Consider the following 19,787-nt stretch of genomic DNA (forward strand, 5'->3'; position numbering starts at 1 on the left):
GCTATTAATCAAGTTTACTTAGGGAATAGCCACTGCTATTAATTGCATCAGTAGCATGGGATCTTCTTAATGTTTGGGTAATTGCCAGGTTCTTGTGGCCTGGTTTGGCCTCTGTTGGAAACAGGATGCTGGGCTTGATGGACCCTTGGTCTGACCCAGCATGGCAATTTCTTATGTTATGTTCTTATTACAGAGTGTTGCCGTTCAGGCTAAAATGGGCTCCATGTGTCTTTACAAAGTACCTGGCCATGGTGGGGGTGCACCTCCGCAGACTGAGAGTGCATGTTTTCCCCTATTTGGACCATTGGCTGGTCAAGAGCATGTCTCAGGCAGGGGCCACTTGATCCATGTGCTTGACCATTTGGTTGTTGGAGTCTCTAGGGTTCATCATCAACTGTCTGAAGTCGCATCTCAGCCCGTCACCTTAATTGGACTTCATAGGAGCCCTGCTAGACATGGCTCAGGCAAAGGCCTTTCTGCCGCGCTCCAGGACGATCACTTTGGCATAATGGAGTCAATTCAACAGAGTCAGCAGGTATCAGCTCTGCACATGTTGAGGCTGTTGACCACAAGGCCGCAACCATCCATGTTACTCCCTTGGCACGTTTACACATACACAGAGCCCAATGGACCTTGAGGTCGCAGTGGTGCCAGGCTACCCAGGACATTCAGGCTCACATCTGCATCACTCTGTCTCTCTGGGACTCCTTGTCCTGGTGGTGGGTTCTCTCGAATTTGGAGCAGGGAATATCTTTCCAAATTGTCCTTACCATGGATGCGTTCACCCTGGACTGGTGTGCTCATGTAAACGGGCTTTGCACTTATGGTCTGTGGTCCGCCCAAGAAGCACAATGTCAAATCAACTTTCTGGAGCTCCGGGCAATCAGGTACACTCTATGGGCTATCAGAGATCGGCTGTCCAACAAAATTGTCCTGATCCAGACAAACCAAGTAGCAATGTGGTATGTCAACAAGCAGGGGGGTAATACCTCCTTGGCAGTAAGCGGTCCAGATCTGGTCCTGGGCTCTATCCTGCAGGATAGTGCTCTGGACCATGTATCTGGCCGGAATGGAGAATGTGATAGCAGACAGATTGAGTCGAGCCTTCAGGCCCCATGAGTGGTCACTGGACTAGGGGGTGGCAAATTGGCTCTTCCTCATCTGGTGGAACGCAGATGTTGACTTGTTTGCATCCCCCTGCAACAGGAAGGTGACTCCAGTTCTGCTCCCAGTACAGGTTAGATGGCAAACTAGCCTCGGATGTCTTTGCTCGCCATTGGGGCAAGGATCTTCTGTATGTGTATCCTCCGCTTCCTCTAGTAACAAAGACTCTCCTGAAGTTTCGAGAGGACCAAGGGACTGTGATCCTCATAGACCCTCATTGGCCAAGACAGGTCTGGTTTCCACTCCTCCGGGAGTTGTCCCTCTGGAAACCGATCATTCTGGGGACTTCCCCAGATCTCATTATGCAGGATCAAGGCAGTCTGTGGCATCCCAACCTCCAGGCCCTTTCATTCACAGCCTGGATGTTGAGATACTGATTCTGCAGCCACTGGATCTTTCCAAAGATGTGTTTCTGGTCCTTGTAGCTTCTTGAAAGCTTTCCACTGGAAAGTCCTATGGACTGAAGTGGAGGAGGTTTTCTGTGAGGTGTGAACAGAAGGCCCTAGATCCTTTCACCTGCCCCACACAAAAACTGCTTGACTACCTTCTGCACCTATCAGAGTCTGGCCTAAACACCAACTCCATTAGAGTTCATCTAAGTGCAGTTGGAGATTACCACCAAGGTGTAAATAGTATGCCCATCTCTGTACAGCTTATAGTTGTACACTTCATGCAGGGCCTGCTTCAGTTGAAGCCTCCCCTGAGGCTTTCAGCTGTGTCTTGGGACCTCAAAGTGGTGCTAGCTCAGCTGATGAAAGCTCCTTTTGAGCTGCTGCACACCTGTGACCTGAAATACCTGACCTGGAAGGTCATATTTTTGGTGGTGGTCACTTCAGTGACCACCACCAAACTCCAGGCCACATCAGCAAACTCCAGGCCTTAGTGACTTATCCACCTTATACCCAGTTTTATCATGATAGGGTGGTCTTGCGCACGCACTTTAAGTTCCTGCCTAAAATGGTGACAGATTTCCATCTTAACCAGTTAATCGTCCTGCCAGCATTCTTTCTCGGGCCCCATTCACAGCAAGGCAAATGAGCAATGCACACTTTGGATAGCAAGAGAGCATTAGCCTTCTACCTGGAGCAGACAGAAGCTCATAGACAGTCCACCCAACTCTTCATTTCTTTTGACAGAAATAGATTGGGAGTTGCCTTTGCCAAACAGACACTATCCAATTGTCTAGCAGATTGCATCTCCTTCTTTTATGCCCAGGAGGGACTGCATCTTGTGGGTCATGTCAAGGCTCATTCTGTCAGAGCCATGGCAACGTCAGTGGCCCACTTGCGAGCAGTTCCCACGGCTGCGACATGCAGTTCTCTTCACACATTTGCATCACACTGCTGTCTGGATAAGGATGGCTGACGTAACAGTAAGTTCGGCCAGTCTGTCATCTGGAATGTCTTTGAGGTGTAGAACCCAATTCTCCCTGCCTAGGATCCATTGTTTGGGTTCAGGCTGTCTTCCCCTCTGTTACCAATAGCAATGTTATTGTGCCCGTTGGCACCTTGTTGGTGCTTGTTTGTCCCTGTTTGTGTTTGGGAGCAGCCTGTAGCTAAGGATTCACTCATGTGTGAAGATTACCATCCTGCTTGTCCTAGGAGAAAGTGTTGCTTACAATGTAACAGGTGTTCTCTTAAGGGACAGCAGGATGTTAGTCCTCACGAAACCTGTCTGCCACCCTGTGGGTTTGGGTTTCTTCTAGTGTGTATTTTATTTTTATCGTAATTTTGTGTTACAAAACTGAAGAGGGGACCCCGCGTGGATGCGGGGTCCCCTCTTCAGGGGCATGCTGGGCATGCTCAGTGTACCCAATCAAAGTTCTAGAAACTTTGACATAGGTTTCTGTGCTGGGCTCCATCCACCATCCTGCTGCCCTAGGAGAACACCTGTTACAGGTAAGCAAATCTGCTTTCCCTTGCCCCTCCCCATTTGGCCAGGGGCTAAACAGCAGCTCCATCTAAATCACAGCTAAAATGGAGCCCAAAGTCTGTTTTGCCATTTTGTGATAACTGGGACTTTCCCTCCACCTCGCACCCCAAGGGGTACCACAGTAATAGACACTCAGCTCGGTGAGATAAGACATGACTACCTTTGAACTAACTCCACTCGGCAGCTGTTTATGGGGAGTAAGGCCTGAGGCGCGCTCCCTCCCTTTTTTAGGGGCTGTATCCACCAAGACTTGGGACCCGGGCAGCTGCTTGACCACACATTTCCATGGTACTGCACTATTGGCTACAAGCTTGATACATTTTAACTATTTTGCATATTTGGTTTGGTGTAGCAGCTCAGAAGAAGTGCTGAGTACTGGAATGTGGAAGGACCTGGGTCTGTTTCCTGACTCTAGTCTTCCATTTCCCAGGTCAACCAAGGCCCATAATTACAGGGGTCCGGAAGGGGCTCCAGTGCATGGCCTCTGACAGATGACCCTCATTGCAATAACTGGCTGAAAGTAAGTTAGGAGGGGTAGGCATATGGTGCCACATTCCAGCCCTGGTTCTGAAAGAGCTGGAAGCCTAAAGCAGAAGGAAGGAATTAGCATGTCAAAGTCATAAAAATATAAGATATGCCATACTGGGTCAGACCAAGGGTCCATCAAGCTTAGTATCCTGACTTCAGTGCCAGGAAAAATAGTGGAAACTATTCTAAATATCAAAATCGTAGAACATATAGAAAGACATGGTTTAGTGGAATACAGTCAACATGGATTCACCTAAGAGAAGTCTTGCCTAATAAATCTTCATTTTTTTGAAGGGGTTAATAAACGTGGATAAAGGTGAACCGGTGGATGTAGTGTATTTGGATTTTCAGAAGGTGTTTGACAAAGTCCCTTATGAGAGGCTTCTAAGAAAACTAAAAAGTCATGGGATAGGAGGCAAAGTCCTTTTGTGGATTACAAACTGGTTAAAAGATAGGAATCAGAGAGTAGGATTAAATGGTCAATTTTCTCAGTGGAAAAGGGTAAACAGTGGAGTGCCTCAGGGATTTGTACTTGGACCGGTGCTTTTCAATATATTTATAAATGATTTGGAAAGGAATACAAGTGAGGTTATCAAATTTGCGGATGATACAAAATTATTCAGAGTAATTAAATCACAAGCGAATTGTGATACATTACAGGAGGACCTTGCGCGACTGAAATATTGAGCATCCAAATGGCAGATGAAATTTAATGTGGACACAAGTGCAAGCTGTTGCATATAGGGAAAAATAACCCTTGCTGTAGTTACACAATGTTAGATTCCATATTAGGAGCTACCACCCAGGAAAAAGATCTAGGCATCATAGTGGATAATATTTTGAAATCGTCGGCTCAGTGTGCTGCAGCAATAAAAAAAAAAAAAAAAAAAAAAAAAAAAAAGCAAACAATGTTAGGAATTATTAGGAAGGGAATAGTTAATACAATGGAAAATGTCATAATGCCTCTGTATTGCTTCATGGTGAGGCCGCACCTTGAATAGTGTGTACAATTTTGGTCCCTCATCTCTAAAAAGATATAGTTGCGATGGAGAAGGTACAGAGAAGGGCAACGAAAATGATAAAGGGGATGGAGCAACTTCCCTATGAGGAAAAGCTGAAGAGGGTTAGGGCTGTTCAGCATGGAGAAGAGACGGCTGAGGTCTTAAATTCATGAGGTCTTGAACGAGTAGATGTGACTCTGTTATTTGCACTTTCGGATAATAGAAGGACTAGGGGGCACTCCATGAAGTTAGCAAGTAGCACATTTAAGACTAATCAGAGAAAATTCTTTTTCACTCAATGCACAATTAAGCTCTGGAATTTGTTGCCAGAGGATGTGGTTGGTTCAGTTAGTGTAGCTGGGTTCAAAAAAGGTTTGGATAAGTTCTTGGAGGAGACGTCCATTAACTGCTATTAACCAAGTTGATTTAGGGAATGGCCTCTGCTATTACTGGCATCAGTAGCATTGGATCTTCTTGATGTTTGGGTACTTGCCAGGTTCTTGAAGCCTGGTTTGGCCTCTGTTGGAAACCGGATGCTGGGCTTGATAGACCCTATGTTCTTATGTTCCATCAGTGGCCAATCCAAGTCGCAAGTACTCAAACATTAAATAAATCACAAGCTACTATTGCTTATTAATTATCATAATAGCAATTTATGGATTTTTCCTCTAGGAACTTATCCAAACCTTTTTTAAACACAGTTACACTAGCTGCTGTAACCACATCCTCTGGCAATGAATTCCAGAACTTAATCCTGTGCTGAGTGAGAGAGAATTTTCTTCGATTTGTTTTAAATGTGCTACTTGCTAACTTCATGGAGTGCCCCCTGGTCCTTCTATTATCTGAGAGAGTAAATAACTGATTTACAATAACTTGTCAAGTTCTTTCATGATTTTATAGACTTCTATCATATCACCCCTCAGTAATCTCCTCTTCAAGCTGTACAGCCCTAACTACGTTAGCCTTTCCTCATAGGGAAGCTGTTTCATGCCCCTTATTTTGGTTGCCCTTCTCTGTGCTTTCTCCAGTGCAGCTATATCCTTTTTTAGATGCAGTGACCAGAATTGCACTCAGTATTCAAGGTGCGGTCTCACCATGGAGAGAGAGAGGCATTATGACATCCTCCATTTTATTTGCCATTCCCTTCCTAATAATTCCTAACATTCTGTTTGCTTTTTTTTGATCGCCACAGCACAGTGAGCAGACAACTTTAATGTATTATCCACTGTGACGCCTAGAACTCTTTCCTGGGTGGTAACTCCTAAGATAGAACCTAACATTGTGTAACTAAAGCAAGGGTTATTTTTCCCTATATGCATCACTTTGCACTTGGCCATGTTAAATTTCATCTGCCATTTGAAAGCCCAATCTTCCAGTCTCGCAAGGTCCTCCTGCAATTCATCACAATCTGCTTGAGATTTAACTATCCTGCATAATTTTGTGTCATTTGCAAATTTGATCACCTCACTCGTCGTACCCCTTTCCAGACCATTTATAAATATATTAAAAAGCACCGGTCCAAGTTCAGATCCTTGAGGCACTCTGTTTACCTTTTTCCACTGTGAAAACTGACCATTTAATCCTACTCTCTGTTTCCTGTCTTTTAACCAGTTTACAATCCACTAAAGGACATCGCCTCCTATCCCATGACGTTTTAGTTTTCTTAGAAGCCTCTCGTGTAGGACTTTGTTGAACGGAACTTTGTGTCTGTCTGTCTGTCTGTCTGTCTGTCTGTCTGTCTCTCTGTCTGTCTCTCTGTCTGTCTCTCTGTCTCTCTCTCTCTCTCTCTCTCTCTCTCTCTCTCTCTCTCTCTCTCTCTCTCTCTCTCTCTCTCTCTCTCTCTCTCTCTCTCTAATATCTCTATCTCCCATGTTTGAGTAAATCACTTCATAATCTGGTATTACTGAATTTTTCTTCAAGTGAGAATGGACGATTGATTCTGAACAGTTTGTGCTGAAATGATTCTCTCTTCCAGACCCTTTAGGCCCTGATTGTCCACACATCATTAATAACAAGCTCATGAAAAACTTCACAGTTCAAACCTACAATGATGGAAGGTAAGTGTCTTCCCTGTCAGTGGATGCTAGAATTGAGATAATTATGTAAATGTTTTTTTTCTTTTTTAAAGGAAAGCGGTTCCTGATGTATAGTATCCAGTATTTCAAAAGCTCACACAGCAAGCCCCAATGATTTTTTTCAGCATTATCTGGGAATTTCTTTAAGTGGTTTCCATACAGGTGAATTTCAGTATGTCTGGAAGCAATCATGTTAGCAGACGAGTCAGACACTGAATCGGATTGCTCCAGATTGGCTGTTGATGTATTTTGACATCACTTACATTGTGAACCAGATGGATCCTGTTTGATATGCCAGAGTTTGCAACATAGGTGCCCTTAGAACATCAAAATCTTAGGATAGCCTCTTAAATAAATTTTACAAAGAATGGCTTAGTAGTAGCACTTTATTATGAGAGGGTGAGTATTCCTGCTTGTTCTGTGAACTCCAGAAATATTGCACAGTACACACAGGTTACAGCTTTCTATTAAGATCGGCAAAACATCATGATCAGTGGCTTAGCAGGTGAGGGGCCAAGGCTCCGGGCACTGTGCTTAAGGTGCAGCAGGAGATCTTTCTGACTGCATGGAGCAATAGCAACAGGAGCCGGAATCCTTTCCTCAGGTGGGCCCGTGCCGAATGGAAGGAGCAGGTCGTCCTTTCATCTGTCTCCATCTTCAGCGGCAGTAAACCCTTCCACAGCCTCCTCGGAGGTACAAGGAATGGCCACTCTATTTTCATCTCCGGAGGTCAGAGAATGTGCTTGTAAAAAGGCCATGGTGAAGTCAAAGTAGAACAAAAGATTAGAAAGGAAGTGCAGGGCCTATTTGTGAGAGCCATCAGTGCTCAGGATCGAAAGCAACTCCGCCCCTTCCTGATGCTCGGGTTTCCTGTTACCGAGGACATTCGTGCAGGGCTGGAGTTTACTTAAGGGCTTGAGCGCTGTTGGTCACAGATAGGCCCAGTGGTTGCTACACCATAGTCTTTTTTTTTTTTTTTCATGACCCTGGGGTGTTCCTGGATCAATTGAATTAAGACCAGTGAGGAAGGAGGATCTGGGATGGGACTGTGAAATATGCTGGGTAGGTTCTTGTAAAGGAGAGAGGGGAAAGAATGAGGTGCGATGCTTGGCAGGGTGGGGGAGAATGAGGTGCGATGCTTGGCAGGGTGGGGGAGAATGAGGTGCGATGCTTGGCAGGGTGGGGGAGAATGAGGTGCGATGATAGGCTGGGGTGGGAGGGGAGTTAGTGATGGGAGATACTGAGGTAGGGGGATAGAATGAGGGTGGGGGAGAGAGAGGAAAGGCTGGGGTGGGGGGAGATGGTAGAGACTGGGCAAGGGAGTGAGGGGGAGATGCTGGGCTAGAGGAGAGAGAGTATGGGGAGAGGCCATGGTAAACTAAAAAAAAAGACTTTGCAGCCCACCCCTTCCTCCACTTCCTCCTGGAGTATTAAGTTGCAGCCCACCCAGACCCTGTTCTTCTGGGGCCCAGCCTGGATCCCCTACTAACTACCAGTGTTAGAAACATTTTATTTTTTTACTTAGGTTAGTGAACTGTGTGTGCAATAACAAGCATGTGTTGAAGAGGGTATGTGTCAGTGAGCGAGTGTGTGTATATATGAGAGAGGAGAGAGTGTGCTCACCCCATCCTTGACTAATCTCAGGATGACTAGAATCAAAACTTCCCATGTTATGTAGAGCAGGGGATTTTTTTTTTATCCTTAGTTTAACTATTTGATTGCTGTTTTGAAATATTTTATTGGTGATTTGGAATGTTAAATTGCTTATGAGCTTTTAATTATTGGATATTCAACTGTTTTGAAATATTTATTCTTTTTATTATGGTTTTTTGTTATGATTTATATTTCTTGATTTTATTATTTTGAGGAATGATAATGATTCTGTTTTTTCATTGTTTCTCTGCATTGGTGCGGTTTGGTTTTTTGTTATATATTTCTGTGTATACTGTATGATCTCTTTATTCTGAATTTGGTGAGAGTCTGTTTGTATTATGCATGTGAGACTGAAATGAGATATTCTGCTAGACTGGAATGTAGTTTCTGTGTAGGGATCTATAGCAGCCTGAATTGTTCTTTATTTTGGTGTTCTAAGATCCACGATATTTGCAGTGTTGCCTTTTCATAAGCAGGTTTGTTCCTGTTTGAGTATTATTGTGACTTTCTGTAACCATAAGCATTGCTACAAGAAGGTGGGGAGGGCTTGAGGGGAGACATTACAAATGCACTGGCCCCCGTGCACCGGAGACTCTTGGAACACCTCTGTTCTTGATTTTTTTTGTGACAATATAAGGGCTGGCAGGGTATCTATTTTTTAGTACAGTACCTACCTCTTATGGTGAACAGCCAACATAAGTTGGTGATGCTTTCAAGCTTATCCCCTTTTGATTGTTTTAAAGCACTCCCCTCCACAGTTTCGATGGGATCTCAAAATTCAAGTTAGTCAGACAGCTTAAGTACGAGTAGGCCTGATTCCTCGGTGTCAGTGCTGCACACTACCATAAAGCTGGGGATGCTGCAGAAACAGGTTTTGTAGCCCAAAGAGTAGGGAGACCTGGTTGTTGCACAACAGTGACACTTTGGCCTAACTCTGAGTATATGTAAGAATAGAGTTCTGGAGGGAGTCAGTCTGTGGTCTCTGGCTGAGGATTCTCTCTTTAATGACCAGGCTTAATGAAAAGGGGTGAGAGTTTCAAAATGGGAGGGAAGGGAAATCCACAAGGTAGCTGTGACTGATGGCTTATGGTGCCCGGAGTCCCAGAAGAGGCCAGTTACAATTGAGCTGGAAATGCTAAAGAAGCAGGCCACCAAAACCCTCTCAGAATCAGTAACAGCCTGTAGGGAAGTGGATTTTCTGGTGATTAAGAAAATTTCAGTAATACCAGATTATGAAGTGATTTACTCAAACATGGGAGATAGAGATATTATAGAGAGAGAGAGAGACACACACAAAGTTCTGTTCAACAAAGTCCTACACAAGAGGCTTCTAAGAAAACTAAAAAGTCATGGGATAGGAGGCGATGTCCTTTAGTGGATTGTAAACTGGTTAAAAGACAGGAAACAGAGTAGGATTAAATGATCAGTTTTCACAGTGGAAAAAGGTAAACAGAGTGCCTCAAGGATCTGAACTTGGACCGGTGCTTTTTAATATATTTATAAATGATCTGGAAAGGGGTACGACGAGTGAGAGCCTAGAGCCTTTAATTCTCCAGGCTAGTAACAGGAAATGCCCGGCCTATAGATTTTTATTAATGTTATAAATTGTTGGAACTGTCAGAAACAGCAAGACTAACAACTTTATAGTTGCTGTTTGCAGCTTATGGGAGGCATTGAACATTTAACATTTGCAGTTTAAACTGGTGCAACCTGCCTTCATGGTCCTGTAATATTACCTCCCCCTACCCACATGCCTTATTTATATCCTTATTATTGTTGTACTAGTCCCATGTATTTGCCTCAATTATGTTCTCGTTTCTGTTACACTAGTTCAATGCTAATTTCATATGTTGCTGTAAAAACTGTTCCATGTAAATCTCATATGTTGTTAAAATTGTTCCATGTAAACCGATGTGATATGCAAATGAATGTCGGTATAAAAAAAAAACAACTTTAAAATAAATAAATAATAATTTTCCCTTGCCCTTAATGCTCTTTTGCCTGCAGTCAGTCAGCATGGAGAATGCTGGTTGCAGCTTTTTAACCATGACTCATTTAGGTTTAGAAATTGAGGAATAACCAATTTCTAAACTGGGTAACCAAGCATCGGGGTAACTTGCTTGATGAGGCGATTACTACCCTTAACCATTAAGCCTTATGCGCACCTTTGATGCAACTCCAACATTACTCTCTGCATGAATGACAGGGGATGGCAGGAACTTTGAATCAAACAGTTACCAACAAGGGCCCTGAACTTGGTGGTCGGTGAGACAGATAAGTGTGGGAAAATAAGTGTGGGAGCTTGCTGGGCAGACTGGATGGGCCGATTGGTCTTTTTCTGCCGTCATTTCTATGTTTCTATGAATAGTTTTATTTTACTTGTTATCTTTCTTCTAAACAAGGTTCCATCTGCTTTAAATGATAGCACTTCACAAACATATAGGGATTGATTCAAACTTGGTAGCTTTGCTTCCCAATAGAGGGATAGGATGATAGCTGAATATCAGCTTTAAATGTTCCAAAACTTATTTGTAAAGTCCTGAAAAAATAGAGTGGGTAGAGGCAGAACTTGCCCATACTTGCCATTATCGTGCTGTGCTGTGACCCCCACCTTCAAGGGTTATTCACCTGGATACATGGATTTTATTCAGTTTACCCCAAATTAATCCTACTCATGTGCAGAGCAGGAGTAAGTCCAGGCTAATCTCCCCTTTGCCTGCATAGCCCCCCCCCCCCCCCCGTTCTTAATTATGGGAGGAGCAAATGTAGATTTCTTTTCTTCCCATGGAAAATCATGCAACAAAGCTCTTGCCACCTTGTGTGCTTTTATTCAGGAAAGAGCTGGGGGAAAAAGTCCCATTTCAGAGCCATTGCTCACTGATATCGCTGAAAAGTAGGGGTTGCCAACTTTCAATCATGAAAATTCCAAACACTTGGATGCACCAAGTAAAATTTTCATCGATTGGTGGGTTTCTTCAGGTCCTTGGTTTGATGGCGTTAACCCTAGAGGTAGTACCGTGGGTGAGGGCACACATTCAGCCACTTCAACCCTCCCTGCTGTCATGTTGGAACCCACTGTCTCAAGACTATTCGATTCGTCTCCACCTACCGATGGAGGTATGTTCTCACAGGACAAGCAGGATGGTTGTCCTCACAAATGGGTGACATCGAGGATGGAGCCCACCACGGAAAACTTCTGTCAAAGTTTAAACAGAACTTTGACTGGCCCCTACTGGGCATGCCCAGCAAGGCACTGACCCTGCAGCCAGCAGGGGTCTCCCTTCAGTCTTCTTTTTTCCGCGCAGCAGTTGCCACGCGGTGAAAGGAGCTCTCTTACCACGTTCCTGACAGGAATTCGGTATTTTTCTTTCCGAAGAAAATTTGCCCCTCAGGGGTCTCCCTTCTACAAATTTTTGTCACCTCCGCGGAAACCGGTAAGTTTTTTGCCTTTTTTCTTCGACTACCGTCGAATTTGGCCCTCGAGGCCTGTTGGCAATTACCAAGCCCGCGACTAAATTTGGCCTTAAGCCATGGCGACGGGGTTCCGTCGATGCCCGGATTGTACCCGGACTATGTCAATCACAGACCCCCATAGGGTTTGTGTTTTGTGTTTGGGTAGTGAGCATAATGTCCTGACTTGCACCAAATGTGCCCTAATGACACCTAAGGGTCGCAAAGCCAGGATGGAGAAGATGGGGCTCCTCTTCCATGCACCCACCCCAACGCCATCGATTGCATCGACGTCATCGGAACCGGCACCGTCGAAGTTGCACCACCATCGTCAACCCTCCGGTGACCGTCCACCATCGATGACTTCTCGGCCGTCGACTCCTGTCCCCTCCCCGGATGGGCGAGGAGACCGGAAGGACAAGCATCGCCATCGACGGCACAAGTCTCGGCCTGTCGAGGATCCACAGTCATCGACCTCTGAACAAGCCGAGCCACCGACTAAGAGGCCTCGTTCAGACTTGGCACCGTCCACGTCTCGTTCGCAGGCATCGAGGAAACCCTCACCCTCTCGGGGTGTGGGAGCCGTGATCCCACCGGTTACGGTGGTCCCTCCGGCTCTGCCTCAGCCTCCCTCTCCCGTCGAGCCGGGTATTGTTACCCCTGGTCTCCGGGCAGAACTGGACCGGCTGGTCCAGGAGGCCATCGAGAAAGCGATGCAAAGATTCCAACCTCCATTGGCACCGTCTCCGGCACCGATTCCGGCACCGCCACCGGCATCGACCCCGGCACCGACTCCACCACCGAGGAAGGAACCGACCACCGAACCTTTGGTGGAAGCGCTGGCACCGCTACTACAACGTATGGAGGCACTTGTACATGCCCTCCCATCGATGATTCCAGTAGCACCGACAGCGCCATCGTCTCCGACTGGATTTTCATCGGCGGGAGAAACACCGTTCCTGATTCCCCCTTCCGGGGTGGTCCCATCGGTGCCTTCTCGTATATCTCCACCGATTTATCCTTTGGCTCCATCGGTTCCAAGACCGGCACCGACTCCATCGACAGCACCGAAACCCTCGATGCCGTTCCCAGTACCGATTGTACCACCGGTTCCTCCAAGGTTTCCTTCGATGCCTTCGGATCCTCAACCAGGTCCATCGGGGCTTCAACCCCCAAGTGATCCCTATGATACCTGGGGTGATGATACATCTTCTGACACAGATTTACCATCACCGCCTTCTCCTACAGAGAGTAGAAAAAGATCTCCTCCAGAGGATCTCTCCTTTATTAATTTTGTAAAGGAGATGTCCGAAATTGTACCTTTTCAGCTGCAATCTGAGACTGATGACAGACACCAGATGATGGAACTGCTTCAATTTTTGGACGCCCCAAAAATCATCGCTTCCATCCCCATTCACCAGGTGTTTCTCGATCTCTTAAAGAAAAACTGGGAATCTCCTTCATCTGTATCACCAGTTAACAAGAAGGCTGACTCCACATATCTCGTCCAGTCAGCACCAGGCTTTCAAAAGCCTCAACTGGATCATCGCTCTGTTGTGGTTGAGTCCGCACAAAGAAAGGCCAAGCGTCTAAAGCCACACTCCTCCACTCCGCCTGTCAAGGACAATAAATTCCTGGACAGTGTGGGACGGAAAGTGTACCATGGAGCTATGCTGATTTCTCGCATAGCCTCATATCAACTCTACATGACGCAATATAACAGAGCCATCCTTAAACAGATGCAAGATTTTGCTGACACATTACCTGACCAATACCAGCCACAGCTTCAGGCCCTTCTTAACAAAGGGTTTGAAGCGGGGAAGCACGAGATCAGAACGGCTTATGACATCTTCGATGCCTCCACAAAGGTTTCAGCTACTGCCATCTCGGCCAGACGTTGGGCTTGGTTAAAGTCATCCAACCTTCGCCCAGAGGTCCAGGATCGTTTAGCGGATTTACCCTGCTTAGGGGACAATTTGTTTGGAGAACAAATTCAGCAAATAGTAGCTGAATTGAAAGATCACCACGAGACGTTGAAACAACTTTCTTCTGTTCCGTCTGAGGTTTCCTCCAAACAACCACTTAAGAAGGACTCTAAGAAGTCGTTCTTTCGGCCACGCCGTTACTACCCTTCATCGGCCAGGCCTCGTCCAGCTCGATCCTCTGCTAGGCCTCAGCCGCGTCAGCCTAGGAAACAAAGGCCTACTGTAGCCCCTCCTCCTGGGCCTGCGGCTGGCCTTTGACTCCCCTGTAGGGAACACATGCCAAACCCCTCTTCCAGACATTCCTGTAGGAGGTCGACTGTACCATTTTCTACAACCTTGGTTGCAGATCACCTCAGATCAGTGGGTGCTAACAATTATCGCACAGGGTTACCACCTCAACTTCATAACTCTTCCGGCAGACTCCCCGCCTCTTCAAGCGTGGAGTCTATCCACCCATTTGGCTCAATTACAACAGGAAGTATCTCTTCTTCTGCAATCAAATGCTATAGAACCCGTTCCTCCCTCTCAACGAGGCAAGGGATTCTATTCCAGATACTTCCTAATACCAAAGAAATCAGGGGGACTACGTCCCATTTTGGACCTTCGAGCCCTCAACAAATACCTTCAAAAAGAGAAGTTCAAAATGGTAACCCTAGGCGCGCTGCTCCCTCTGCTACAAAGAGGGGATTGGCTGTGCTCTCTCGACCTCAAGGACGCTTATACCCACATTGCGATCACACAATCCCATCGCAAATATCTGCGGTTTCTAGTAGGCCACGACCATTATCAATACCGTGTCCTACCTTTCGGTCTGGCTTCTGCCCCACGAGTCTTTACCAAATGTCTCGTAGTGGTAGCAGCATTCCTAAGGAAGGAAGGTGTCCACGTCTACCCCTACCTGGACGATTGGCTAATCAGGGCCTCCACCCAACAGATAGCTCAATCCTCCCTAAAATTGACAATTCAAACACTCCTTTCCTTGGGGTTTCTTGTCAATTACGAGAAATCTTGCTTAGTCCCATCTCAAAACTTATCCTTCATTGGGGCAGACTTGGACACCTTACAGGCAAAGGCTTACCTTCCTCTTCAGAGGGTCCACACCCTAATATCCCTGGCTCGCCAGCTCCAATCTCAGAACACTGCCACGGCTCGCCAGTTCCTCATTCTCCTAGGACACATGGCATCCTCGGTTCAAGTCACTCCCATGACCCGACTAGCCATGAGAGTAACACAATGGACTCTACGACACCAATGGATTCAAGCTTTTCAGCCTCTGTCCTCCATAGTCACAGTCACACAAGCGCTGCGCCTATCCTTAACCTGGTGGACGACTCAGGTCAACCTCCTTCAGGGCTTACCTTTTCTTCCACCGGATCCGCAGGTAATCCTAACCACCGACGCTTCTCACATCGGTTGGGGAGCCCATGTGGACGACTTTCAAACCCAAGGGTTATGGTCCAAAGAGGAAGCCGAACACCAGATCAATTTCCTGGAACTTCGAGCAATCCGCTATGCGCTCCGAACTTTCAAAGATCATCTATTTCATCAGATAATCTTAATCCAGACGGACAACCAAGTGGCCATGTGGTACATAAACAAGCAGGGAGGCACAGGCTCCTTCCTTCTGTGTCAGGAAGCTGCGCAGATTTGGGCGGAAGCCCTCTCCCACTCCATGTACCTCAGGGCCACTTACCTGCCGGGAGTAGACAATGTATTGGCAGACCAGCTGAGCCGTGTCTTCCAACCACACGAGTGGTCACTCGATCCTCTGGTAGCGACCTCTCTGTTTCACAAGTGGGGTTCTCCCCGCATAGACCTCTTTGCGTCCCCTCAGAACCACAAAGTGGACGATTACTGCTCTCTCATTCGGAGCCAGCACTCTCGGCCGAGAGATGCATTCTCCCTCAAGTGGACAACCGGTCTGCTCTATGCATTCCCTCCACTCCCTCTTGTGTCAAAGACTCTCATGAAGCTATGCCAGGACGGAGGAACCATGATCCTGATAGCACCTTACTGGCCACGCCAAGTATGGTTTCCAATACTCCAGGATCTCTCCATCCGCAGGCACATTCCTCTGGGAAAGGACCCGCGTCTGCTCACTCAAAACGACGGATGCCTCCTCCATCCCAACCTCCAAGCCTTGTCCCTGACGGCATGGATGTTGAAAGGTTAGTCCTTCAACCATTTAACCTTTCAGATTCCGTTTCTCGGGTCCTGATAGCTTCACGAAAGCCTTCCACAAGAAAGTCTTACTCATACAAATGGAAAAGGTACACATCATGGTGCACTTCTCAGTCCCTTGATCCCCTTTCCTGTCCAATCTCCAAATTCTTGGACTATTTATGGCATCTCTCTGAATCAGGTCTTAAAACCTCTTCTGTCAGAATGCATGTCAGTGCGGTAGCCGCCTTCCATAAGGGTATTGGGGGTAATCCTATTTCAGTACAACCCCTAGTAACACGCTTTCTTAAGGGCTTACTCCATCTAAAGCCACCCTTGCGTCCTCTGGCCCCATCCTGGGACCTTAACCTGGTTCTTGGTCGTCTAATGAAACCTCCTTTCGAACCTCTGCACTCCTGTGACTTGAAATATCTCACTTGGAAAGTGTTATTCCTTTTGGCTGTTACTTCAGCTCGCAGGGTTAGTGAATTGCAGGCCCTAGTTACCTATCCGCCTTACACTAAGCTCCTGCAGGACCGGGCGGTACTCCGCACTCACCCTAAATTTTTACCTAAGGTAGTTTCGGAGTTTCATATCAATCAATCTATCGTACTACCTATCTTTTTTTCCCAGGCCCCACTCCAACTCTGGAGAGCAGACCCTGCATACCCTAGACTGTAAACGGGCTCTAGCTTTTTACCTAGACCGTACAGTTTCTCACAGGAAGAGCACTCAATTATTCGTCTCTTTCCATACTAACAAGTTAGGACAACCTGTGGGTAAGCAGGCTCTTTCCTCCTGGTTGGCGGACTGCATTTCTTTTTGCTATGAGCAAGCTGGCATTCCTTTTCAAGACTGTGTTAAAGCACACTCTGTGAGGGCCATGGCGACGTCAGTGGCACACCTTCGATCGGTGCCGCTTCCTGACATCTGCAAAGCTGCAACCTGGAGTTCTCTCCATACCTTTGCAGCCCACTATTGTTTGGACAAGGCTGGAAGACAGGACTCCATCTTCGGCCAGTCTGTCTTGCGTAACCTTTTTCCAACCTGATGTACCAACACCCTTCCACCTACCCGGTAGGGTGCGGATGCCCTTTCCCAAATTTTTCCTCAGTTGTTGTGCCTGCTGCACACCGTTGGGTACATTTGGTGCAAGTCGGGACATCCTCAGCTCGTGTACTCACCCATTTTGTGAGGACAACCATCCTGCTTGTCCTGTGAGAAAGCAAATGTTGCTTACCTGATGTAACAGGTGTTCTCACAGGACAGCAGGATGTTAGTCCTCACGAAACCCGCCCGCCTCCCCGCGGTGTTGGGTTCGTTTTATTTTTACTTTCTAGGCACTGCCTGTAGCTTTGAAAATCAGACTGAAGGGAGACCCCTGCTGGCTGCAGGGTCAGTGCCTTGCTGGGCATGCCCAGTAGGGGCCAGTCAAAGTTCTGTTTAAACTTTGACAGAAGTTTTCCGTGGTGGGCTCCATCCTCGATGTCACCCATTTGTGAGGAATAACATCCTGCTGTCCTGTGAGAACACCTGTTACATCAGGTAAGCAACATTTGCTTTCTCTGCTCCAGTAGTGGCTTCAGGAAGCTCACCTGGGCAAGGGTGAAAACCTTTCCCCACCGAACTGACTGGTTCTCATGACAGCTGCGAGCCTCCGAGGTTGGGGAGCTCACTGTTAGGAACTGACTGCCCAGGGACGTTGGACCAAGGAAGGAAGCGCTCTGGAACATAAACCACCTGGAAGCCCGGACCAGTCAGATTGGCATGTCAATAGTTCAGCCACTTACTTCAGGATCAGGTGGTCCACGTGATGTCAGACAACGCAACAACTGTAGCCTACATCAACTGCCAGGGAGGAACCAAGAGCCAGCAATTATTTCAGGAGATAGATCTCCTTATGGAATGGGTGAAATTGAATCTACATATCTCGGCCTCCCACATCGCAGGAAAAGATATCATCAGAGCAGACTTTCTAAGCAGGGAGAGTCTGGATCTGGATGGGCGTTATCGGCCAGAGCCTTTCAGCTGCTGGTAGATCGCTGGGGCCTCCCATCCATAAACCTGCTGGCTGCATCTCACAATGTGAAGGTTCAGACCTGGCCAGAAGAGGACTTACTATACGCCTTCCCTCCGTGGCCACTGCTAGCCGGGTCATTCGCAGGATTGAGTGCAACAGGGATTAGTCCTAATAGTGGCTTCGGATTAGCCCAGGCGCCCATGGTATGCAGAAATGCGGAGACTTCTGGTGGAGATCCACTGCTGTGCCTCCCACAGCAGAGGTACCTGCTCCAGCAAGGTCCAGTCCTTCACGAGGATCCGACTCAATTTTGTCTTACGGTTTGGCTCTTGAGGGCTCGCCTCATGAAGCGGGGATATTCAGCAGCAGTAATTACCACCTTTCTTTGAGCACAGAAGTTCTCGACATCCGTAGCGTATTGGCAGGTCTGGAGAGTATTTGAGGCCTGGTGTGAGGAATCCAGTGTTGCCCCTCGGACAGCCAAAATTCCTCTGGTTCTGGAATTTTTACAGGACGGCTTGAATAAAGGATTGTTCCTTAACTCCTTGAACGTTCAGGTAGCAGCTCTCTCCTGTTTCAGAGGCAAGGTGAACGAAATCTGCTGGTTGGCTCATCCGGAAATGGCCCGTTTTCTAAAAGGGGTAAAGCACCTCCTGGCACCCCTATGGTAGCCGGTCCCCTTGTGGAATCTTAATCTAGTATTGGAGTTTTTGGCAGGGCTCTCCTTTCGGCTGCTACGCAGTCTGTCCTTATACCTGTTAACCCTGAAAACGGTGTTCCTGGTGGCGATGTGCTCGGCTCATCGCATCTTTGAACTACAGGCATTGTCGACTAGGGAACCTATCCTCTGGATGACCCCAGGAGCGTTACAACTTTGTATCATTCGATCCTTCTTGCCCAAGGTAGTCTCGGAGTTTCATATAAATTGGTCCATTTCATGCAAGAACACAGAAAAATACCACCACCATTTAAATGTCAGTAGGTTTTTGATGCGTTATCTGGAACTTTCAGAACCTGTGCACAAGGCGGACCATTTGTTCTTCACGATGGAAGGAGACAGGGCGAACCAGCTTCGCGGGTTACCATAGCTTGCTGGATCAAGGAAGTGGTCACAGGAGCTTATGTAGAGGCTGGAAAGCCATTACCTTTTCAGGTTAAAGCTCATTCCACTAGGGCTCAGGCAGTATCCTGGGCGGATGCTAAGCTGCTGTCTCCCATTGACATCTGCCGAGTGGCGATGTGGTCCTCTTTTTACACCTTCTCCAGGTTCTATCACCTGGACGTTCAGGCCCAAGAGGATGCAGCCTTTGCTAGGGCGGTGCTAATTGGACCGCGGGCAGCCTCCCACCCTGATCAGGAGTAGCTTTTGTACATCCCATTGGTCCTGAGTCATTTAATTGTTGGGGCTTCTGTGGGTGGGGGCTGTTGGACCAGTGTGAATTTCTCTGCACTTGTGATGTAGGACCTTCACCTATACCAGCCCACTTTCCCCTCGGTTTGAGGGTTTGGATCCTGGGGTTGGCAGGACTTAGGTGGGGTCTCAGTGGTTGGCAGATGAGTTCCATACTAGGGTAGGATCGTAGGCAGGTGCAGTCAGGAGTGACAGAGTTCCAAACAGTGGTCAGAGGCAGGCAGCAGTCTTGACAGATCCGAGGTCCAGGCAATGGTCAAACCAGGTATCCATCCGAGAAGACAACAGGAGACAACTGGATAAAGACAAAGACAAGCTGGACATGGACTGAAGACAGGACGTTGGAAGTAACACGCTCTATGCAGTTAGTGTAGTTGGGTTCAAAAAAGGTTTGGATAAGTTCTTGAA

The 19,787-nt window shown here is 47.1% G+C and overlaps 1 protein-coding gene across 1 annotated transcript in view; it reads left to right on the forward strand.

Moving 5' to 3' along the window:
- POLR1E (RNA polymerase I subunit E) overlaps positions 1-19,787 on the forward strand; it is a 107,301-nt gene that overhangs the window by 78,014 nt on the left and 9,500 nt on the right. The window contains 1 exon segment of the mRNA XM_029603068.1: positions 6,601-6,682. Coding sequence (XP_029458928.1) covers positions 6,601-6,682 — 82 coding nt within the window.

The sequence above is a fragment of the Rhinatrema bivittatum genome, chromosome 1 (genome assembly GCF_901001135.1).
Source record: "Rhinatrema bivittatum chromosome 1, aRhiBiv1.1, whole genome shotgun sequence".
Lineage (NCBI taxonomy): Eukaryota > Metazoa > Chordata > Amphibia > Gymnophiona > Rhinatrematidae > Rhinatrema > Rhinatrema bivittatum.